This window comes from Triplophysa rosa, linkage group LG16 (genome assembly GCF_024868665.1).
Source record: "Triplophysa rosa linkage group LG16, Trosa_1v2, whole genome shotgun sequence".
Taxonomy (NCBI): domain Eukaryota; kingdom Metazoa; phylum Chordata; class Actinopteri; order Cypriniformes; family Nemacheilidae; genus Triplophysa; species Triplophysa rosa.
In genome coordinates, this window is record NC_079905.1 from 6,841,333 (window position 1) to 6,858,412 (window position 17,080).

Sequence of the window (17,080 nt, forward strand, 5' to 3'; positions counted from 1 at the left end):
TCTAAGCAATTAATCTAAACAATTCAAATACACACTAATATTTTTACATTTTGTTATAAATTTGTCAACAATTAATAATAAGCGAAAGTAATAAAATGAGATCTACAATTTCAATAAAACAATTTGAATAAAAAATCTAGCACTTCGTTTATTTCTAAATGTAGGCTCCTGTCTTTAAATGTAATGTAACTTTTTGTACAATTAAAAATTCTATTAGTTCTAAGCAATTAATCCAAACAATTAAAATATACACTAATAATTTTAAAATGTGGTTATAAATTTGTCAACAAACAATAATGAAAGAAAGTAATAAAATGACATCTATAATTTCATTAAAACAATTTGAAAGAACAAAGAAATGTTATAGAGGAAAGCCGCAGGCACCTACTTTTGGGGAGCAATTAAAATAACACAGCACAATTTTTACTGTAGAACATTTGGTCTCTTTTCTTTCCTTAGAAAAACGTTGAAATACATTTTCTAATAATCACTTCTCTCTCTCTATTTACATTTTAAAGTAGACATATGTACGAATTTTAAAATAAAAAAGACGTCGCACACTTGTATTTCTATATCAAAGCGAACTAAGGAAGTAGCCCAACTATGTTTTAACTAATGAATTAACTAAACCAGACGTTCGCTTAAAAGGTTGTATATGGCCTTGGCTTTCATTGTCTAGACGACCACCCCGAGCTTTAACCCTTACTCCGGCGCACAGAATGAAACCTGAGATAGACCCGCGCCAGTTGTATTAATTCTCCAATCTCTCTCAATTCACACAATGACTTTTGCTTAGAAATATCCATACGTTTGAACCTTATAAACATGTAAGTATATGGTCAAAGTAAGTTATAAATGTTATTAAAATGAATTATTAAATTGTGTAAAATCTCTTTTAAATTATTATTTTTGAGCCATGCGGTTCCTTGGTTGTAGGGCGGGGTGGGGGCGGTGTGGCGACTATGGGAGTGAATTTTAAGGAGCTATTTATATCTTTTCCGTACATATTCAATAACCGTACATATTTCATTCGTACATAAATATAGTGGGATTTTCTGCATCTATCGTTTAAAAATTTTAAATATTTTACCCACCTAGTGTCCCATTACTGAATTTCGGACATTTCCACCACATGGTTATATTAAAAGACAGTCAAAGAACACGTCAAAAACGGGTTCTGAAAGAAAAATAAAATTCAATCTATTTGAACAAACCAGGATTTGTTTAGTAGCTGGTCCAGAGATCCATAAAATATAGTCTCGAATTTGCACTTCCAGCAAAACCAAAAGCAAACACGATCCTGCAGATGCTATTTACTTTTTGTTCTGTAGATGGCGCCAGACACCACCTTTACTAATAAGTAAATGAGTTGTGGACTCTAGAACCAAGACATTACGTGGACATACCAGAAACACACACACAGACGTGATACATTTATTTGTTTACATGAAAAGCAAACAGCTGCAAAATTCAATTATAATTGAAAGACCATAATATATGATACATGCACTGCGTTAAGATTGTACAAGGAGAAGCAGTCTCCATTCGCTGTTAAAATATTGCTTGTATCAAAACTAAGGAAAAACTAGCATGATTTTTTTAATTTTCATTATGTTTGTTTGTAGGCCTAATTTAGCTCTAATACAATACCGTTTTTTTTGTGGTAAGATTGGAACTATGCAATCAACACAAATTATCCATGAGACAAAAATGATAAAGGCTGTATATTAACTCCGTAAAATTAATTTCTGTTTTATTTCGCTAATCAAATCAAATTAAGAGTAGCCTAACCATACGTATCTGCAAATCCAAAAGTCTTTATTTGTAAAGTATGTTTCTCTGCGCGTGGCTTACCCTTTTTTGCCAAAAAAGGAAGAAATACAACAAATGCATTTTACCTCGCAAAACCATAGCCTATCTGAAAATAATATAAATAGCCAAACAGTTCTCAAAAATACAAAAGCGAAAAGCCAGAAAACCAAACTTCAGTATTCAGCAGATGTAAGATTTCGTGTAAAAAGGTTTTGTTTAAATTGTAATTTGACATCACATCAAATGAGACACTACAAGTTGCTAAATTTAAAATGTAACTCAATCTTAAAAAGCGTTTGATCTAAAAGTGTATGGTTAAATGTTTGAAAGTATTATTGATAACAAAAATATGATTGTGCCAACATATGAATGTCTTTATTACAAAACAAAAATTGTATTTAAAAACGTTTTTAACATGAATGACTTGGACCAAATGTGAATCAAGTCATAATCTAATGATGAGATCAGGAGCACCAAAGTTTGACTTATTATTTTTTTTATTTTTGTACAATTATTAATTTCACTATGATATCGATCTTAGAATTACTGTCAATATTAAAAAGCCTATATCAAGATTGTTTTTTTACAAAATGTTCTTTATGTCGGACGATTTTGTAGAAACCAATAGTTGAACCAAAAGACTTAAGTTGGGTTTTCACAGGCAGGGCCACAAATAATGAAGCAATGCAGCAAACATGGGAACCCTTTCAATACTGTTTAAAAAGTATCCCACGGTGAGGACTCAAAAAGTTGATTTAATGCCAAGATTACATTTTTTACAAACTTCGGGCAAAGGGTGAATACACTGAAATGATACAATAAAACGTAAATTGTAATTGTAAATGTATCGTAACTTGTATATGTACATTTTTAGTCACAACAGAATACCGACACGTGTGTTATTCAATAGTTTTGATGAGTTTACAATTATTCTAAACTGTGGAAAAAACGTTGATATAAAATAAATAAGTGACCCTTATATTTTGAATGGTTACGCCATGTAGAAAAAAATGTGTGTGTAAAAAAACGAGCCTCGTATGTCAAAAAAAAACCGAGCATGTGAATAGTCATTACTTTATGTCGCCGTCAGCTTTTAAAAGCAAAAAAGATCTTAATCGCAGAACTAAGTAAATTTAGCTTGTATAATTTGGACAATGTATTTCAGTTTATTAGTCTGATACTTCAATGATACAATCAATGTTCAATCGTCAAAACGTTACAAAAACTACAATTTTTTTTAGAAAATGCATGTTTTACGTCCATTAAAACTATTCTCTAAAACAGGTAGGCCTAAACTTGAATTTAGAGATGCTACATTAGGACAAGCAAGTAGCCTACAGCTGGAACTGCTCATGGTTGTGGACGACCAAGGTCATCTACTTCCACTTACAAATGTCCAACGGAAGATGGCGCCGTTGCTCTACCGTATGACTGGGACACGCCATTACCTAGCCTACGACTCAAAGCACACATGATGTATTATTTCTTGTTCCATTCTAAAGACATGAAGAGATATCACAAAGTGCATACTAAGATATTTGGTAATGCAAACCATAAAGACACTTTACGCACTATCCCATCCAACAAATCACTTTCTTTTTGAACGTCATACATTTACAAAAATTATGACCGATGTGTTAAATCAAATTTATGTTCGAGAACTTTTATTTGTAGCTTTTTGTGATTTTTCGATGTTGTCTAGAGCTGCAAAATATGTAATATATATTACGTCTTCATACATTGTTTTCTTATCAATGGTTTATTAGGACGGATTTTTGAGAAACACTAATACAACGACAAAACACAAGCTAATCCAACACACAGTAATTTTATAGTGTAGGCCTAGCCTATTTGGCACTGAAATAACCACACATTGATATGATAAACATCTGGGTCCATACCTCATATTATCCAGCATGAGGCGAAGAAAAACTGATATTTTAATTACATTTCAAATAAACTGACACTGGACGTCATTGAAGACTGAATCGACTCAAACCACGCTAATAAAGAGTTACAGGAGCGTAAATTCAAAATCCAAAGTACTTTGCCATAGATATTGCTATAGTAAATAATCACAACACAACAGGTATATGTCGGCCCTTTTTGTCCTGAGTTGGGAATATGGCCATACAGTTTTCGCCAACACCTGGTGCGGCGTCCAAATGACGCACCGCGTCACCATTCAACCTTGTCCGATCCAAAGTGTTCACTTCAGAGCAGTAGTCCAGGAGAAACAAATATTCGTCTAATAAACGTCTATTATTTCATAACTCTGAAACACATATTTGAGTGTGTGGGCGATCATTGTCCCCCAATTTACCCAGAGCAAAGCTAACTGCTGGTTTTTAATTTATTGACGACCTTTTTCTCCTTTACCCGTCGGTTCTGGAACCAGATAGTAACCTGTCGTTCAGACAGATTGGTCTGAGTGGATATCCGTCTGCGTTTGTCTTTGGTGATAAACTTGTTGGTGGCATATTCGCGTTCAAGTTCCTTTAGCTGAACCTTGGTGTATGGAACGCGTTTCTTTCTCCCACGTCGATAAGAGCTGCCGTCTGATCCTCCGTGAGATACTGCTTCTGAGGAAAAACATTTAGTAAATATGTTAAACTGTGTAGAATTTGGAAAATAAGGAACTTGTATCCAATAATGGTAAGCATAGGCGCAGGGACACACTGATGTTACAATAAAAGAGAAATGTAATATATTGTAAATGTGTTTTGCTATGCGTATTAATAAATTATTTAGGCTATTTTGACAAAATCTGTTGTCTTTACCTGGTACAGGCGACTTCCATATATGTCCCGTCTGTGGCTGTTCTTTGGTGCAGTAGACCTGTCCGTTCCAGCTACTGGCCGTGATAGCCCAAGGTTGGTAACTCTCTATAGGTAATAGGGTCTCGTGCCGCGGCTCTGCAGGCCCGCTCATTGCCTGGACCACAGGGACATCCAGGTAACTTGAAACTGGCTGGTACGGGTTCGAGGCGTAGCTTGAATAGAAGGCAAACTCTTTGGCGCGCGAGGTGGTGTAATCTTCGCCTGTTGAAGCAGACGTGTCCATGAATTTTTCCCCGTACGGCGAGGCACACGCGGGGGACTGGGCACATGTTTTAACACCGCCACTGCCCCCGTGATGGTGTGACATTCGGCAAGGGTAATATCCTCCACCACCGAAATACCCGTAGGAAAGTGAAGCGCTGGCCGATCCCTGAACGGCTGAACAGGGGCTGCATTGCTTGCCAGGCTCACCCGCTCCTGCTGCAGCTACTTCGCTTGACGGATACGCAGCGCTGGGCGCAAGACAGCCAGGATGAGCCATCAAATTCCTGCAAGGACTCGGAGAGAAGTTACCCCCCGTGAACCCGTCCATGTTTTTTCCAGATTCGTCCAGACCACCGCCGTTATCATAGAGAAACATGATCGGGTCAATCCAGCGCGGGCGAAGTATAAGTGACGTTGTCATAGCCCGTCGGACATGGAGACTCGTGGCTCTTTTTTGAAAAGCCCTGAGACTGAAAAAGAGAAGACAGTCGATTCCGCGAGAGTCAAGCGACTCTGACGCACCCCGTGCATATCCAGATGCACGACTCCATTGGCTTAAAACTGGTCATGTGATATGCAAAAGCGAACGATAATCAGTTCAAGTGCTAGCAATTAAATGGAGCACAAATGCTGTGAGATTACTATCTGTCAAAGAACTTCATCCGTTTAAAGAAGCCTTAAAAGTGAAGGGATGCGTGAGTAGAGAAGGAACATGAGATGAATGCCTTCGATGCTGTTATACTCCAAATAATTTCCTCTGTTTCCAGTTTATTGAAAGTCTTGTTTAATGTGTCTAAAATGTAACATTATTGATGCAACAGTACTACAGCTAATAAAAATAATAATATTTCATGATTTTGTATGTGTGCTGCATATTAATCATTTCAGTTCATCTTTGTAAAAACACAAAATGTTTGTTATAGCCAAGTTTCTGCCAGTGTGAGCCAGTATGAATTTTTGGTGGCCCTACTTAACATGAAAGGCTCCATGCTGCTTCAACAGAAAACCTATGATTTCAGAGATATTGTTTTTTTGTAATCTGCTTTAACGTAAGACACCCTAAATATGATTAAGAACATATTATGCTGTTTTTGTGTTCAACATAACAGCTTAATGATGGGCGTATGTATCAATTTACGTCATCCAAAAGAATGATCACCTTAATATTGGACTAACTTTTACCTCGTCATAAATGGGCTTTATTCCTCAAAAAACAAACTGTAAGGGTTGCACGACTATGGATGCACTGTGCACGCATGCTGCTATATCGAACGAGGCTAGACATTTAACGGGCGGCGAAATCTTTGCGTTTTTTCGATGCCGAAATGGCAGTAAAAGAAAAGGTCCATTTTTTAAACGTGGCCTGTTCTCCTGCTGCGGCGGCTTCCGTTTTGTTTACAAGATGCGGAGACAGAGAACACCCCCTGTATTCGTCTTTGCATTTTACGTATGGGCTGACGTGTCTGCCGGCCAAGGTCAAGTTGAAAGTTGCCGTCTGGCCGCGACGCGGTGCCTGTTGGCCTATTCAGACTTTGATGATCAGCCTAAAAGGTTTACAAAGGAGAAGAGTCGAATGGTGAGAAATCTGTGATGAATGAGATGCCTCAAAGCTTTTTACTTTTTAAGCATTTTACTGGCCTGCCACTTTGTATCCCAAACGTTAGCAAATTTGTGAAGAACGAATGTACAATTTCAACGCTTTTCTTTTGATTATGCACAAATAGACGTAGAATTGAATGCAAAGGAAACCATGTATTCCCTTTGCAAACCGTGTATTTCGGTAAGGAGTGAAAAGTGTCGAATTAAGTTGATGTCCGGTGGATTCATTCCCATATGAAATAAAAGTTCCTTTTCAAATGTAGCGAAATTATTGTATTTTTCTACATTTGGTTGTGATTTGTTTAGTTCGAATGAAAATTTTCAGAACTGTCTTGCAGAAATGTCGAACAATGAGAATTTGTACGCGCTAATATTATTTTTTAAAGAAAAAACGATATCGGAACGAATCCTTATATTCAGCTACTTTTAATTTTCTCAGTAGGTAAATTAGATTTATGTTGATTGATTGCTCAACATTTACTTTTTTATCTATAAATTTTACACCAAAGTAGACAAAAAAAATCCACAACATTAACACTATTTAATTGATGAATGATATCCGGGCATTTAAACCATATGTCTTTTTCGTTTTTTAATACTTTCCACATCTTAATATAAACGCAGTCATTAGCATTGTAATGAAATTCTGAAGCTATCGAACGTTTGAAGTGTATAAACAAATAAAAGCGCATTTCTTTTTATGTTTAAGACTTGACTTAAAAATGAAATTAAAGCTATAGAATCATTTTGTCAAAATCATTAAATTTGACCACTAGTATCGTTTTAGTGCACTGCAATTTAAGTTGTAGAATGCAAATATAAGAGTTTAAATTAAACTGTATTCTAAATATTGAGGAGCACTAAGAGTGTTGACTTATAAGATAAAAATGACTTTACGGCAATAGCAAGGTGTCATAATAAATTTCTCAATATTATATTATTGAGTATATATATTTATTTTACAGTTAATATGTCAAAAACATGGAAATCCTAATGACTGTATTTGAACAGCAACGCAAGAGTAAATACATATTATTTGCAATATATTTTTAATATCTTTAAAACTATTTTATCTTGTTTGCCTCAACTACTGACTTTTAAAATCCACTATTATAAATTCGTATTTTACCATTTAGATAGCTACAAACCACTGTTTATGTTATGCAGTATAGCAACAAAGGTCAGAAATTACATGCGTTTATCATCCTACTTTGTCTCTGATTTCTGGAGATAGACGCATTATGCATATTAAATAATATAGAGTAAACATTTTTTTGTTGTTGTTACAAAAATACGTCAGATATTAATCATAGCTTAGCAGTTTCTTAATTTTGTTGGATCATTGTTACATTAACGAGTAGCCTAAATGGAAATTAAAAGGCTATCGATTGATCTGATCCGCATTTTAAATTATTAATTTAAATAAGATTAATTTATTTTTCTCTTAGGAAAAAATGCTGTCCGTGCTCTTCCTGAAATTTGTATCTAAACAATTGTGCTATACACAAAATGCTTGGTTGTTTGAGCACATGGGTGTGATCTTACCATGGGCTGAAACAACCCAGCATACATATAATGTAAATCATATATTTACATTTCGTTTTTTAACAAATACGAAATATCAATTTCTTTATTAATCACGTAGTGCATGTGGCTAAACTGTTAACGAAACTCAGAAATTTTGGATTATTTTTCGGGGCACACCATACTGTTTTTTGTATGTTGCTTGAATGCACTTTAAACAAATTTATACATTTAAATATTGATGAAACACAAGCTCAAAGACGAAAGCACATGTAGCCTAAAACGAATATGACTAGTGTGTTATGTTATCTGAAGGCTACACAGTAGGATATCAGTATATCAAGTATGGCGTACTTGTTTACTCAGAACACAGCACCATAAAGTACAAATGTGAACGTAAAGATGATGCAATGATAAAGTACTCCATTTCAAATCGAGCAATGTACAGATAGTGCGTGCTAGGCCCACTTCTTCAACCTCGGTGTTAACATGGTCCGATAACACATGTAGTTATTTATCTATATCAGTTATGATAAGTCATCATTTTAAATTGGAATAAAGACCATTTATATTGTTCTGAAAGTGATTTAACATATTTAAGAAAGTCGTTAAATTTTGGGGGGGATAATTTCGCGCTTTGAGTAAAACTAAACCGCTGAAGTTTCGGCAAACTATTTATATTAGAAAGCTCAAGTACAATATATTAAAATGTAATTAAACTTAAGTTGTAGAAGATACTAACATGAATGAAAAGTTTCCAACAGATTTTAAGTGTATGTTGGTGTCTTTTGGATGGACCCTTAAGGACTGCATATGACAAAGGTTTCTCTAATGGCAACGCGTTTGTGTGCATTCTGTAGCATTTTATTTTGAAAGCTTTACATTGCATGCTGCTAACAATGCCCACATTTACAAAGCAAAAGAATCCTCTGGAACTTAAAAAGTATATGAAGGGCTGAGAATACAGTCTGTGTAAGCCATGGTCAAGTTCAAGTTGGACACTGTTGTTAAACATCGAGAGGACATGTGGAAAGCCTAGGGGCGGATCTGGAAGTCATTTTAAGGTTGTATTTGTTCACATAAGTAAATGTATGAACTAACATGAACTATCAAAAAGCAATATGATGTTTCAACATGCATTAATCCTTGTTATTGTCAATACAATTATTCATGTTCGTGTTGCATTAACTGTTAACAGTTACAACGTTTGATAAAAAAAACGTAAATGTATAAATTAACTTGAACTAAAATTAATACGTTATGTAGAAGATGCATTAACTAACTGTTAACAATACAGCACTTTTGTAAAGTGTTACCGATCACCCAAATTATATAAATCATTATGTTACTGAACTCTAGGAAGCACAATCGAAAGAATAAAACGTTAAGATTCTCTTAGATATCCTACTAAAATTATGCATCAACTCTTGTAATCCCTCGTAAATCTGCATTGTCTCCAGTGTGACAGTCACGGTGGCCACCATGCAGACTTGAACCGGGTTGACTAAAACATATTTTCATTCTTAAGGCCCATTGGTTTCTCGTTTAATTAAAATAAAAACTCAACACAAATACCGTGCGTCGTAGAAAACTAAAATGATCGACAAAAGGCAATAAATGTAGACATGAAACATCTATACGTATAACATCATTAACTCAGATGAATCTAGCATTTAACAATAAATGCATTTAAGGTTAAATATAACTTATCTTGTATGCGTAATGTATAGCGTTGGAACTATTTTCACATTTTCACATCTTAATATCCCTGCAGTTTTATTTAAAGCCATTAATGTTTTCCCAGTACAAATGGGCTGGGTACGTTACACGTGGATTAATAAAAATTTAAGCAAATTTTTAATGAATTGTTTAACATTATTTTAAGTAATTTGAGAAAGCAAAAAGTCGTTTGTGTTCCTTCGTGAGACTGTACATGCTATAATTTTACAATTAAAAATGGACTGTTTAATGCCTTTTGGAGACAGAAGCCTGAATAGAAATTGTGTAATCACAAAAAGGAAAGTTTAACAATAGACATCAACCTATAAATCAAATGCACTTTTTAATTCCTTGCAGATTGAATAAGGAAAGTGATGTCATTCCTTATACGGAAGTACAAGTAACAAAAACTGAAAAGTATAATATGCGCTTTTTAAAAGACGTGAGAAACTGTATATCCTTTACCTTTACGTAAACACTTCTCATTTTAAAATATTTTTACTTAAAGTTTAATTCTAAACTAGACAAATTTACAATAATGTTAATGGTCAATAATCCAAGTGAGTCCTTTGGAGATAATCCATGACGACGATGTGTGGTGGAAGGTCATTTATAATTTAGTAGTCTTCTTAAATTTTTCATTTATATTGAGTGTGTAAATGTAACATTTGCTAGAGTGCGTATGGAAATGTGCCACATACAAATAGGCAGGCCTAGCCTACAAACTAATTGATATTTCACGCAAACATGCCCATCTGATTGAAAGCCTTAAACCTGCGTTCAGATGTAGTAATCTAGAAAAACGCTCTTTGAAGAGGGCGTTCTTTCCACAAGAGAAATGACCATTATCTTAATGTGTAAAGTTCAAGGACGACTGCAAGGACCGCCCACAAAAGGTTTATTGGTGGTTTAGGAATGTACACAAAACGAGATCCACGGAATGCCAGAGTCCATGTTCACGAGACATAGGCCTACTCCAAAATCAGGCTATATCTGTTTAAACAGATTATATCTAGTCCGATTAAATAAAACTTGGTAAAGAAATATTCGCCTGTGTAAGAGTCAAAAGGCAAGTTTTCAACAGTCAAGTTATCTGATTTATCAATATTAAGATATCTTATTTAGATATCGTTATTAATCTAAAGAGTAGGTCTGTATTGGAAACATGACAACAAACAAGAGCGGGAGATACGTATGTATATTTATGGTTTGGCAATACTGTATGTAAAAATAATCAGTATGAAACTGGGAACTTGGAAATTGAAAAGACAGAGAGAGGAAGGGAGAGAGAGAATGTGCTCTTATATGTTCTAACGGGTGAGGGCGCACGAGGACAGCTCAGAGAAGAAGTGTCACAACGTCCACACAAATCGAGCTTGTGACGTCACTCTCCAATATGCGTGTGCTATCCACTTGCTCTCATATAAAACAGGGCGGTTATTTGCTGAAGCACTTATAAAACATCCCGTTTCCCATGCGCTGAGAGAGAGAAGTAACAACCTGGAGAAAGACGCAGTGTTGACCTTCGGTTCAAAGTGATTTTTTTTCAAAACATACAAATATATCCTTTTCGAGAATCCCGAAATTATTAGGAATGGCTTTGTAATCAATAATAGCCTATAAAAAAATCTCATCAACGTTTTAGAAACACACAAACGTGATAGGCTAACAAATGACTTGACTGACCCCCTCTTAACATTATACGCTTTCTGATTAATCTCCGAGATACATTAGAAAGCAATACAGCATGAGTATTGCAATAGTTACGAACATTGTTCAGAACGTTTCTATTTGCAGAGAGACCTGTGGTTTGCGTGTAATTAAGATAAAGAAGTTGAGCTAATTACATCAGGTTATGATTCTACTGCTGACTCCGTGGCGCATCATCAGTGTTGTTAAGTGCGGTTAAAAGGAAAGCCACATAGTTGTAGCGGGCTGTATTACGCCACCGAAAACGATGAAAGCAATTTGGGTTGAAAAGTAATATAAAGTTCAAAGCCTCGTATGCTATATTCTTTAAAACTATTCAACTTCATCATGGCTTGTAGTGAATTTTTACAGTCTAAACTCTGACATCAAAGAGGGGGAGGGTGCGGCCTCCTCCCGAAAAGCAAGCAGTACACTGCGTTATCTTTGTCGTTATAATGTATCCGACAGATTCGTCTCATGGAGCCGTAAAAAGGCATAGGTCTCTAAAGTTGTGTTTTTCTCAATGACCAAGAACTGAACAGTATTTGGCACTATGTCAGTTTCAGTGATTTCAATTTCCTTCTCTTGGAGACATTATAACAAAAAAGTCAGAAAAAAACATCCTCGACAATCTTTCTGCTACTCTGTATTACAAAATCTGTTAGAAGAATTTAGACAACATTAAATACGTAAATAATACATAGAAACATTTTTTATTTTGGATTTCACAATGGACAATATCTTTGACCATAAACGTATGTAACGATACATTATGGGCAGGTTTTGGTGGCCCAATATTTCGAATAATATTGACAAACAAATATTTATATAACTTTATCATTTACGTCGTGTAATAATTAAATACACTATTAAATATGGACTGTAATCAACGAAAACTTGGAAAGTTCAAATTAAAACGTTTAATATTATTTCTAATGAAACTGGAAAGCCGCGCCTTAATTCCACCAGTAGGCGGTGAGGGTATGCGTTGTCGGCCCGGCTCAAACAAATCTAATTAAATGTCAAATAGTCTGTTATTCTTACTCCTGGTCACGGAAAATTGACCTTTTAGCACTTTACTTGACACCACTTTGGAAGACCGCGTTAGGACGGGAGAAATGAGGAATAATATGGTGCGTGAGAGCATGACGCTTAAAGATGAAATGGAACGTGTACAGTTCAAATTACGCTGCTGAGTGAGAGACAGTCCTCCTCATCTTTTGAATATTCTCATTCAATCTGACGTCTTCCAACGCGCACTGACTGTGTTCTGTGACTGTGATCGGAGAAGAACATGTGCTAATATATTCCTGAAGTCTACCATTATGACTCTTTCTTATTCAAGTGTGCGCAAGACAGGAAGATAATAGGGTTTTACCATATTCAAACCTTAACTGTCCTCGATAATGGAAATCAGTTGTTTTTCTCCCATCAAAAATATAGATGAATATTAAAAAATGCTGTAGCCTCGGTCGAAACATATTTTGGCACTATATGATATTGTTTCATTTTGTGTGGTATTCAGCCATGATTTCAATTTATTACGGTATAATGCGTGATGAGCATTGAGAAACGGTTTGAGTGTGGTTTTGAATCGGGTTTTTTTTTCCAAAAAGGCAGAAAGGTTGATCAGTATGGCAAATGTGTCGGAACGAAGTCACTTAAACTATAGCCTAGCCAATATATGCCTTTGAAAACATTCACTTGAACAGTAGCGCTAGCGATTTGGTGCAGCTTTTGTCCTGGTCTGTTTAGCTGATGTTTTGTGTGGAGTAGCCTTAAATTCACCCTCTGTCTCTACTCTCCCGCTGTTTATTCACTCCATATCGACGCGTGGCGTCACTGAGCTATCTATTATGACGACTGCCCTATTAAGAATGACAGCGCTGGAGGAGAGAGAGGGCAATGGTGTTCCCTCCCAGAGCTCGTGCAGCACTCTCGAGCGCTTGCATCGCACAGCTGATCGTCTGCGTTTTGTGATCCAACCTAGCTTACCAAGCACCGGGAAACTTGCTCACCTGCTTTCATCTATCGGTTATGGACAGCAGTAAGGACATGCTGTTGCGCGCTGAGGGTGGTCAGAATGGCAGAACTGGCTCAAATTTGTCGGAGGCTACTGGAGACCCCATGCGCGAGCACACGGACAAACCGATTCACCAGAACAGCCTAAGCCCCGGCCCCGTGCCTTATTCGCGAAACCTAGAAGAAGCGATAAAGGGACAACGTATCGCAAAGTGCGGAGATATGGCACTTGACAGTAAACCCTCTGCACCGGACAGAAAGCTGTCAGACATCCCTAACAAAGATAGCAGCAGCTCAGATGCGGAATCAGACCTCTATGAAGAAATAGATGTCAGCTGTACCCCAGAGAGCATGGATTACCCAAGTGGACACGGTAAACAAAACGATGACTTCATTATTATTTACTTTTTATTTATACGAATAATTGCGTTAATAAAAACAACAAAACCATGTTTGAGACACCCATTTCATCGCATACTGCTAGAAAGTGCATTCGATTGTCATCACCTATTATTTTATTGCAAGATTTTGAATGAGTCAATTACAATGCCACAGTTTGTCTGTGGTGTTGCGTCCAGCCATTTAATTTGTCATGTCATGTAACAGAAACCTCAGTAACTTACCTTTTCGTTTTGTGGAATAATTGGCTATACAAAAACGATGCTCACGAACGCTTAGTTTCTAAATAGGATTACATGATGTTTTCAAATGCTTCACCTCAGCCCCTCGGTGCATATTTGCCCTAGTTCCGACTAAATGTATATAAATTGTCAAAAATTGTCATTTCAATAGTGCAGAAAAAAGTAAGGGTTTATATAGAATGCACAATCATGAAAAATAATGCACAATGTTTTCGCATATTTTCCTTAATTTTCCACAAATTCAGTTTTATTAGATTATAGAAAATGGTCATTTATTCATCCTTTCTTCAATGGATTATCAGTCTACGCCATTATTTAGACTGCCTCTGCGTCATCTTCCTAATAATAAATACACCATATTGATTCGAAAAAATTTGCCTATACCATTTGTTTTTAGTAAAATAATAATGAAACTAGAAGAGATTCTCCAGTGGTGACCTTTTTATAATCCGGTATAGATAAATAATTTGTAATGTATGTTAAGTGTTAAAATCTGTCATGTTTGTTGTTTGTAAGGACTGGGAACGAGCTCACCGAACCACGGTAAAGAACTCGGCGTGGATAACAGTATATTGGGTTCAGGCCCTGGGGCTCTCAGCTATGGTTCTGACCAGATGAGACGTTATCGAACAGCTTTCACGAGGGAGCAGATAGCACGACTGGAGAAAGAGTTTTACCGGGAAAATTACGTGTCCAGGCCACGCAGGTGCGAGTTGGCGGCTTCCCTAAATTTACCGGAAACAACCATAAAGGTACTGTATTATTCTATTCTATTTTATAGCAACCCTTTAGGTATTAATAATAAGAGATGTTGGTTTAAATTTAGTTATGTCAATACTTGTCGACCTTGGTGACGGAGCCAGAGCTCCAGGTTTTCCTTCAACATCATGTAAAAACAGATGGTTGCGCTCCCATATTATCATTACTATAGGTCACCTCGAGGGTGTGTTGTTTGTTCAAATGAATGTAACCAATAAGACTATATTTGAAAAAATGGTTGAATTTTTCCTGTTAAGGAGGAATCTTTGATCTTTTGTACTTCTCCGGCAGCGAAAAAACAGACTTTTCTACAAGTGGATATTCTTTATTTTGATTTCTTTTTAAAGTCAACCTCTGAGTATATTTTTCTTTATTTGGATAATTTTACCCGTTAACCTATAATATTTTTAAACGTAGGCTAAATTTTTTTAGATAAATGTTTTGATTAGGGTGAAATTTATTTCCATAGAGTTTATTATGATCTATCCACCATTAATTTTTCGTTGTTTACAAACAACATGAACAACCCAACTAATACAGCCGTGAATTATCAGAATATTTAAATTACAAAAACAAAAAATATATATTGTTAAACAATAAATTCACATGCAGCACATTTCATATCAAAATATGGCTGTTATGTGGACTAGGCCTCATTCATTTTACTATCAAATATAACTAATTTGCTCTTTTTGGTTTCAGGTTTGGTTTCAGAACCGTCGCATGAAGGATAAAAGACAGCGGCTGGCTATGACTTGGCCGCATCCCGCGGACCCCGCCTTTTACACCTATATGATGAGCCATGCTGCAGCCACAGGCAGTCTGCCCTATCCATTTCAATCACATCTTCCTCTACCTTACTACTCTCCACTAAGTGGTGTAGCAGGTTCCGCCTCTGCCACCGGGAGTCCATTCACCAACCCTCTGCGCTCGCTGGACAGTTTTCGCGTTCTTTCGCATCCATACCCGCGTCCTGACCTGCTGTGCGCCTTTAGACACCCATCACTGTACCCCAGCCCGGGTCATGGGCTCGGTCCCGGGGGAAGCCCATGCTCCTGCCTTGCCTGTCATGCTGCCAGTCAGTCAAACGGGCTCCCACAGAGGTCCAACAACGCAGACTTCTCTTGCTCACCCACGACCCGGACTGATGCCTTCCTTACGTTCTCGCCCGCAGTTCTCAGCAAATCATCTTCAGTCTCTTTGGACCAGAGAGAGGAAGTGCCACTGACGAGATAAGACAATATCAAGGGCTCCGAATTCTTCGGGCACTATTCGGATCAACTTTGGGAACTTTGGCAATATTTAATTATTACGTCAACGCATGAACGACCCAAAGCACTGCGCACAACACAAAAGCAATCTGCTTTATATAAGGTTTCAAAACTGGATATTTCCAGTAAAGAAGCTACATATTGTGCAAGCAAAGCCTTCTTTATGTAGGCCACGGACTTCTAGTTTAAAACTATCTTTGGATTAGGTGTTCTTCACAGAGATATCGTATTAAAGCAATTACATTTGAAGTAAAACCTATGAACAAAAATGTCATATTTATTTATACAAATTTTAATGGCTGGAGAATATAGCGCAAATGCTTATCATAACAATAATTTATAGGCCTATACTCTTTCTCATACGTACAAATTGACCCACATGCCGTTTCTTTCATATTAAAACGATGTTTTTCATCTTGCTTTTTAACAAGGGGATTTGTTAACCGAGCACGGTTGACTCATTATTTCTCCACCAACACCCGGTCCCGGTAGCACAGCGAAATGTGCAGATGCGAGGGAAATTAAGGAGTGATGTATTCGGATGGGAGAAATTTTGAATGTTGAATTAATGATAATGCGGCACGCTCAGAAACTTGTCTGCCAAACCGGTAACAAGGCGCCAGGGGAGCGGATTAAGAAACTCAATGCGATGCTCGACGGGAGAAGACGCGCAAGAGATCCCTTGGACAATCACATGCGGCAAATTGGGGCAAGTCGGAGATGCCTGTCTCACCAGCATCCCGTCAGACGAATACGTTTACCCCTTCACCCCATCTCGTGCCATCCTTATTCAGCATTGCTATTGGCTTAACCTTTATCAAGCACACCATACAATAAACGCACGCACACACAAGTAAATGAAACATAAATAGCGTTACATTAAACATAAATAATTGTATTTTCATGAACATCAGACAACATTATTTATTTCGTTGTATTTACATGTATGTATACTGATTTAAATTTTAGCATCATCCATTTTTTAAATTAATGTACATTT

General features: G+C 36.6%; 2 protein-coding genes across 2 annotated transcripts; one reads left to right on the forward strand and one right to left on the reverse strand.

The window, feature by feature from the left end:
- Positions 1-3,691: 3,691 nt before the first annotated feature.
- Positions 3,692-5,296, reverse strand: hoxa13a (homeobox A13a). Its single transcript, XM_057355131.1, has 2 exons — positions 4,593-5,296; positions 3,692-4,394 (listed from the first exon to the last, which is right to left on the reverse strand). The coding sequence occupies exons 1-2, from the start codon at positions 5,275-5,277 to the stop codon at positions 4,147-4,149; spliced, it is 933 nt and encodes a 310-aa protein (XP_057211114.1). The 5' UTR covers positions 5,278-5,296; the 3' UTR covers positions 3,692-4,146.
- Positions 5,297-13,424: 8,128 nt separating this feature from the next.
- On the forward strand, positions 13,425-16,135 carry evx1 (even-skipped homeobox 1). Its single transcript, XM_057355453.1, has 3 exons — positions 13,425-13,782; positions 14,567-14,802; positions 15,512-16,135. Exons 1-3 carry the CDS (start codon positions 13,425-13,427, stop codon positions 16,043-16,045), a joined length of 1,128 nt encoding a protein of 375 aa, XP_057211436.1. The 3' UTR covers positions 16,046-16,135.
- The last annotated feature ends 945 nt before the right edge of the window (positions 16,136-17,080 follow it).

Coding starts and splice junctions, on each gene's coding strand:
- hoxa13a (XM_057355131.1), bottom strand. CDS start 5,277: ATGACAACGTCACTTATACTTCGCCCGCGCTGGATTGACCCGATCATG. Junction 4,395..4,592: donor ATGGAAGTCGCCTGTACCAG/GTAAAGACAACA, acceptor GTTTTTCCTCAG/AAGCAGTATCTCACGGAGGA.
- evx1 (XM_057355453.1), top strand. CDS start 13,425: ATGGACAGCAGTAAGGACATGCTGTTGCGCGCTGAGGGTGGTCAGAAT. Junction 13,783..14,566: donor GGATTACCCAAGTGGACACG/GTAAACAAAACG, acceptor GTTGTTTGTAAG/GACTGGGAACGAGCTCACCG. Junction 14,803..15,511: donor TACCGGAAACAACCATAAAG/GTACTGTATTAT, acceptor TTTTGGTTTCAG/GTTTGGTTTCAGAACCGTCG.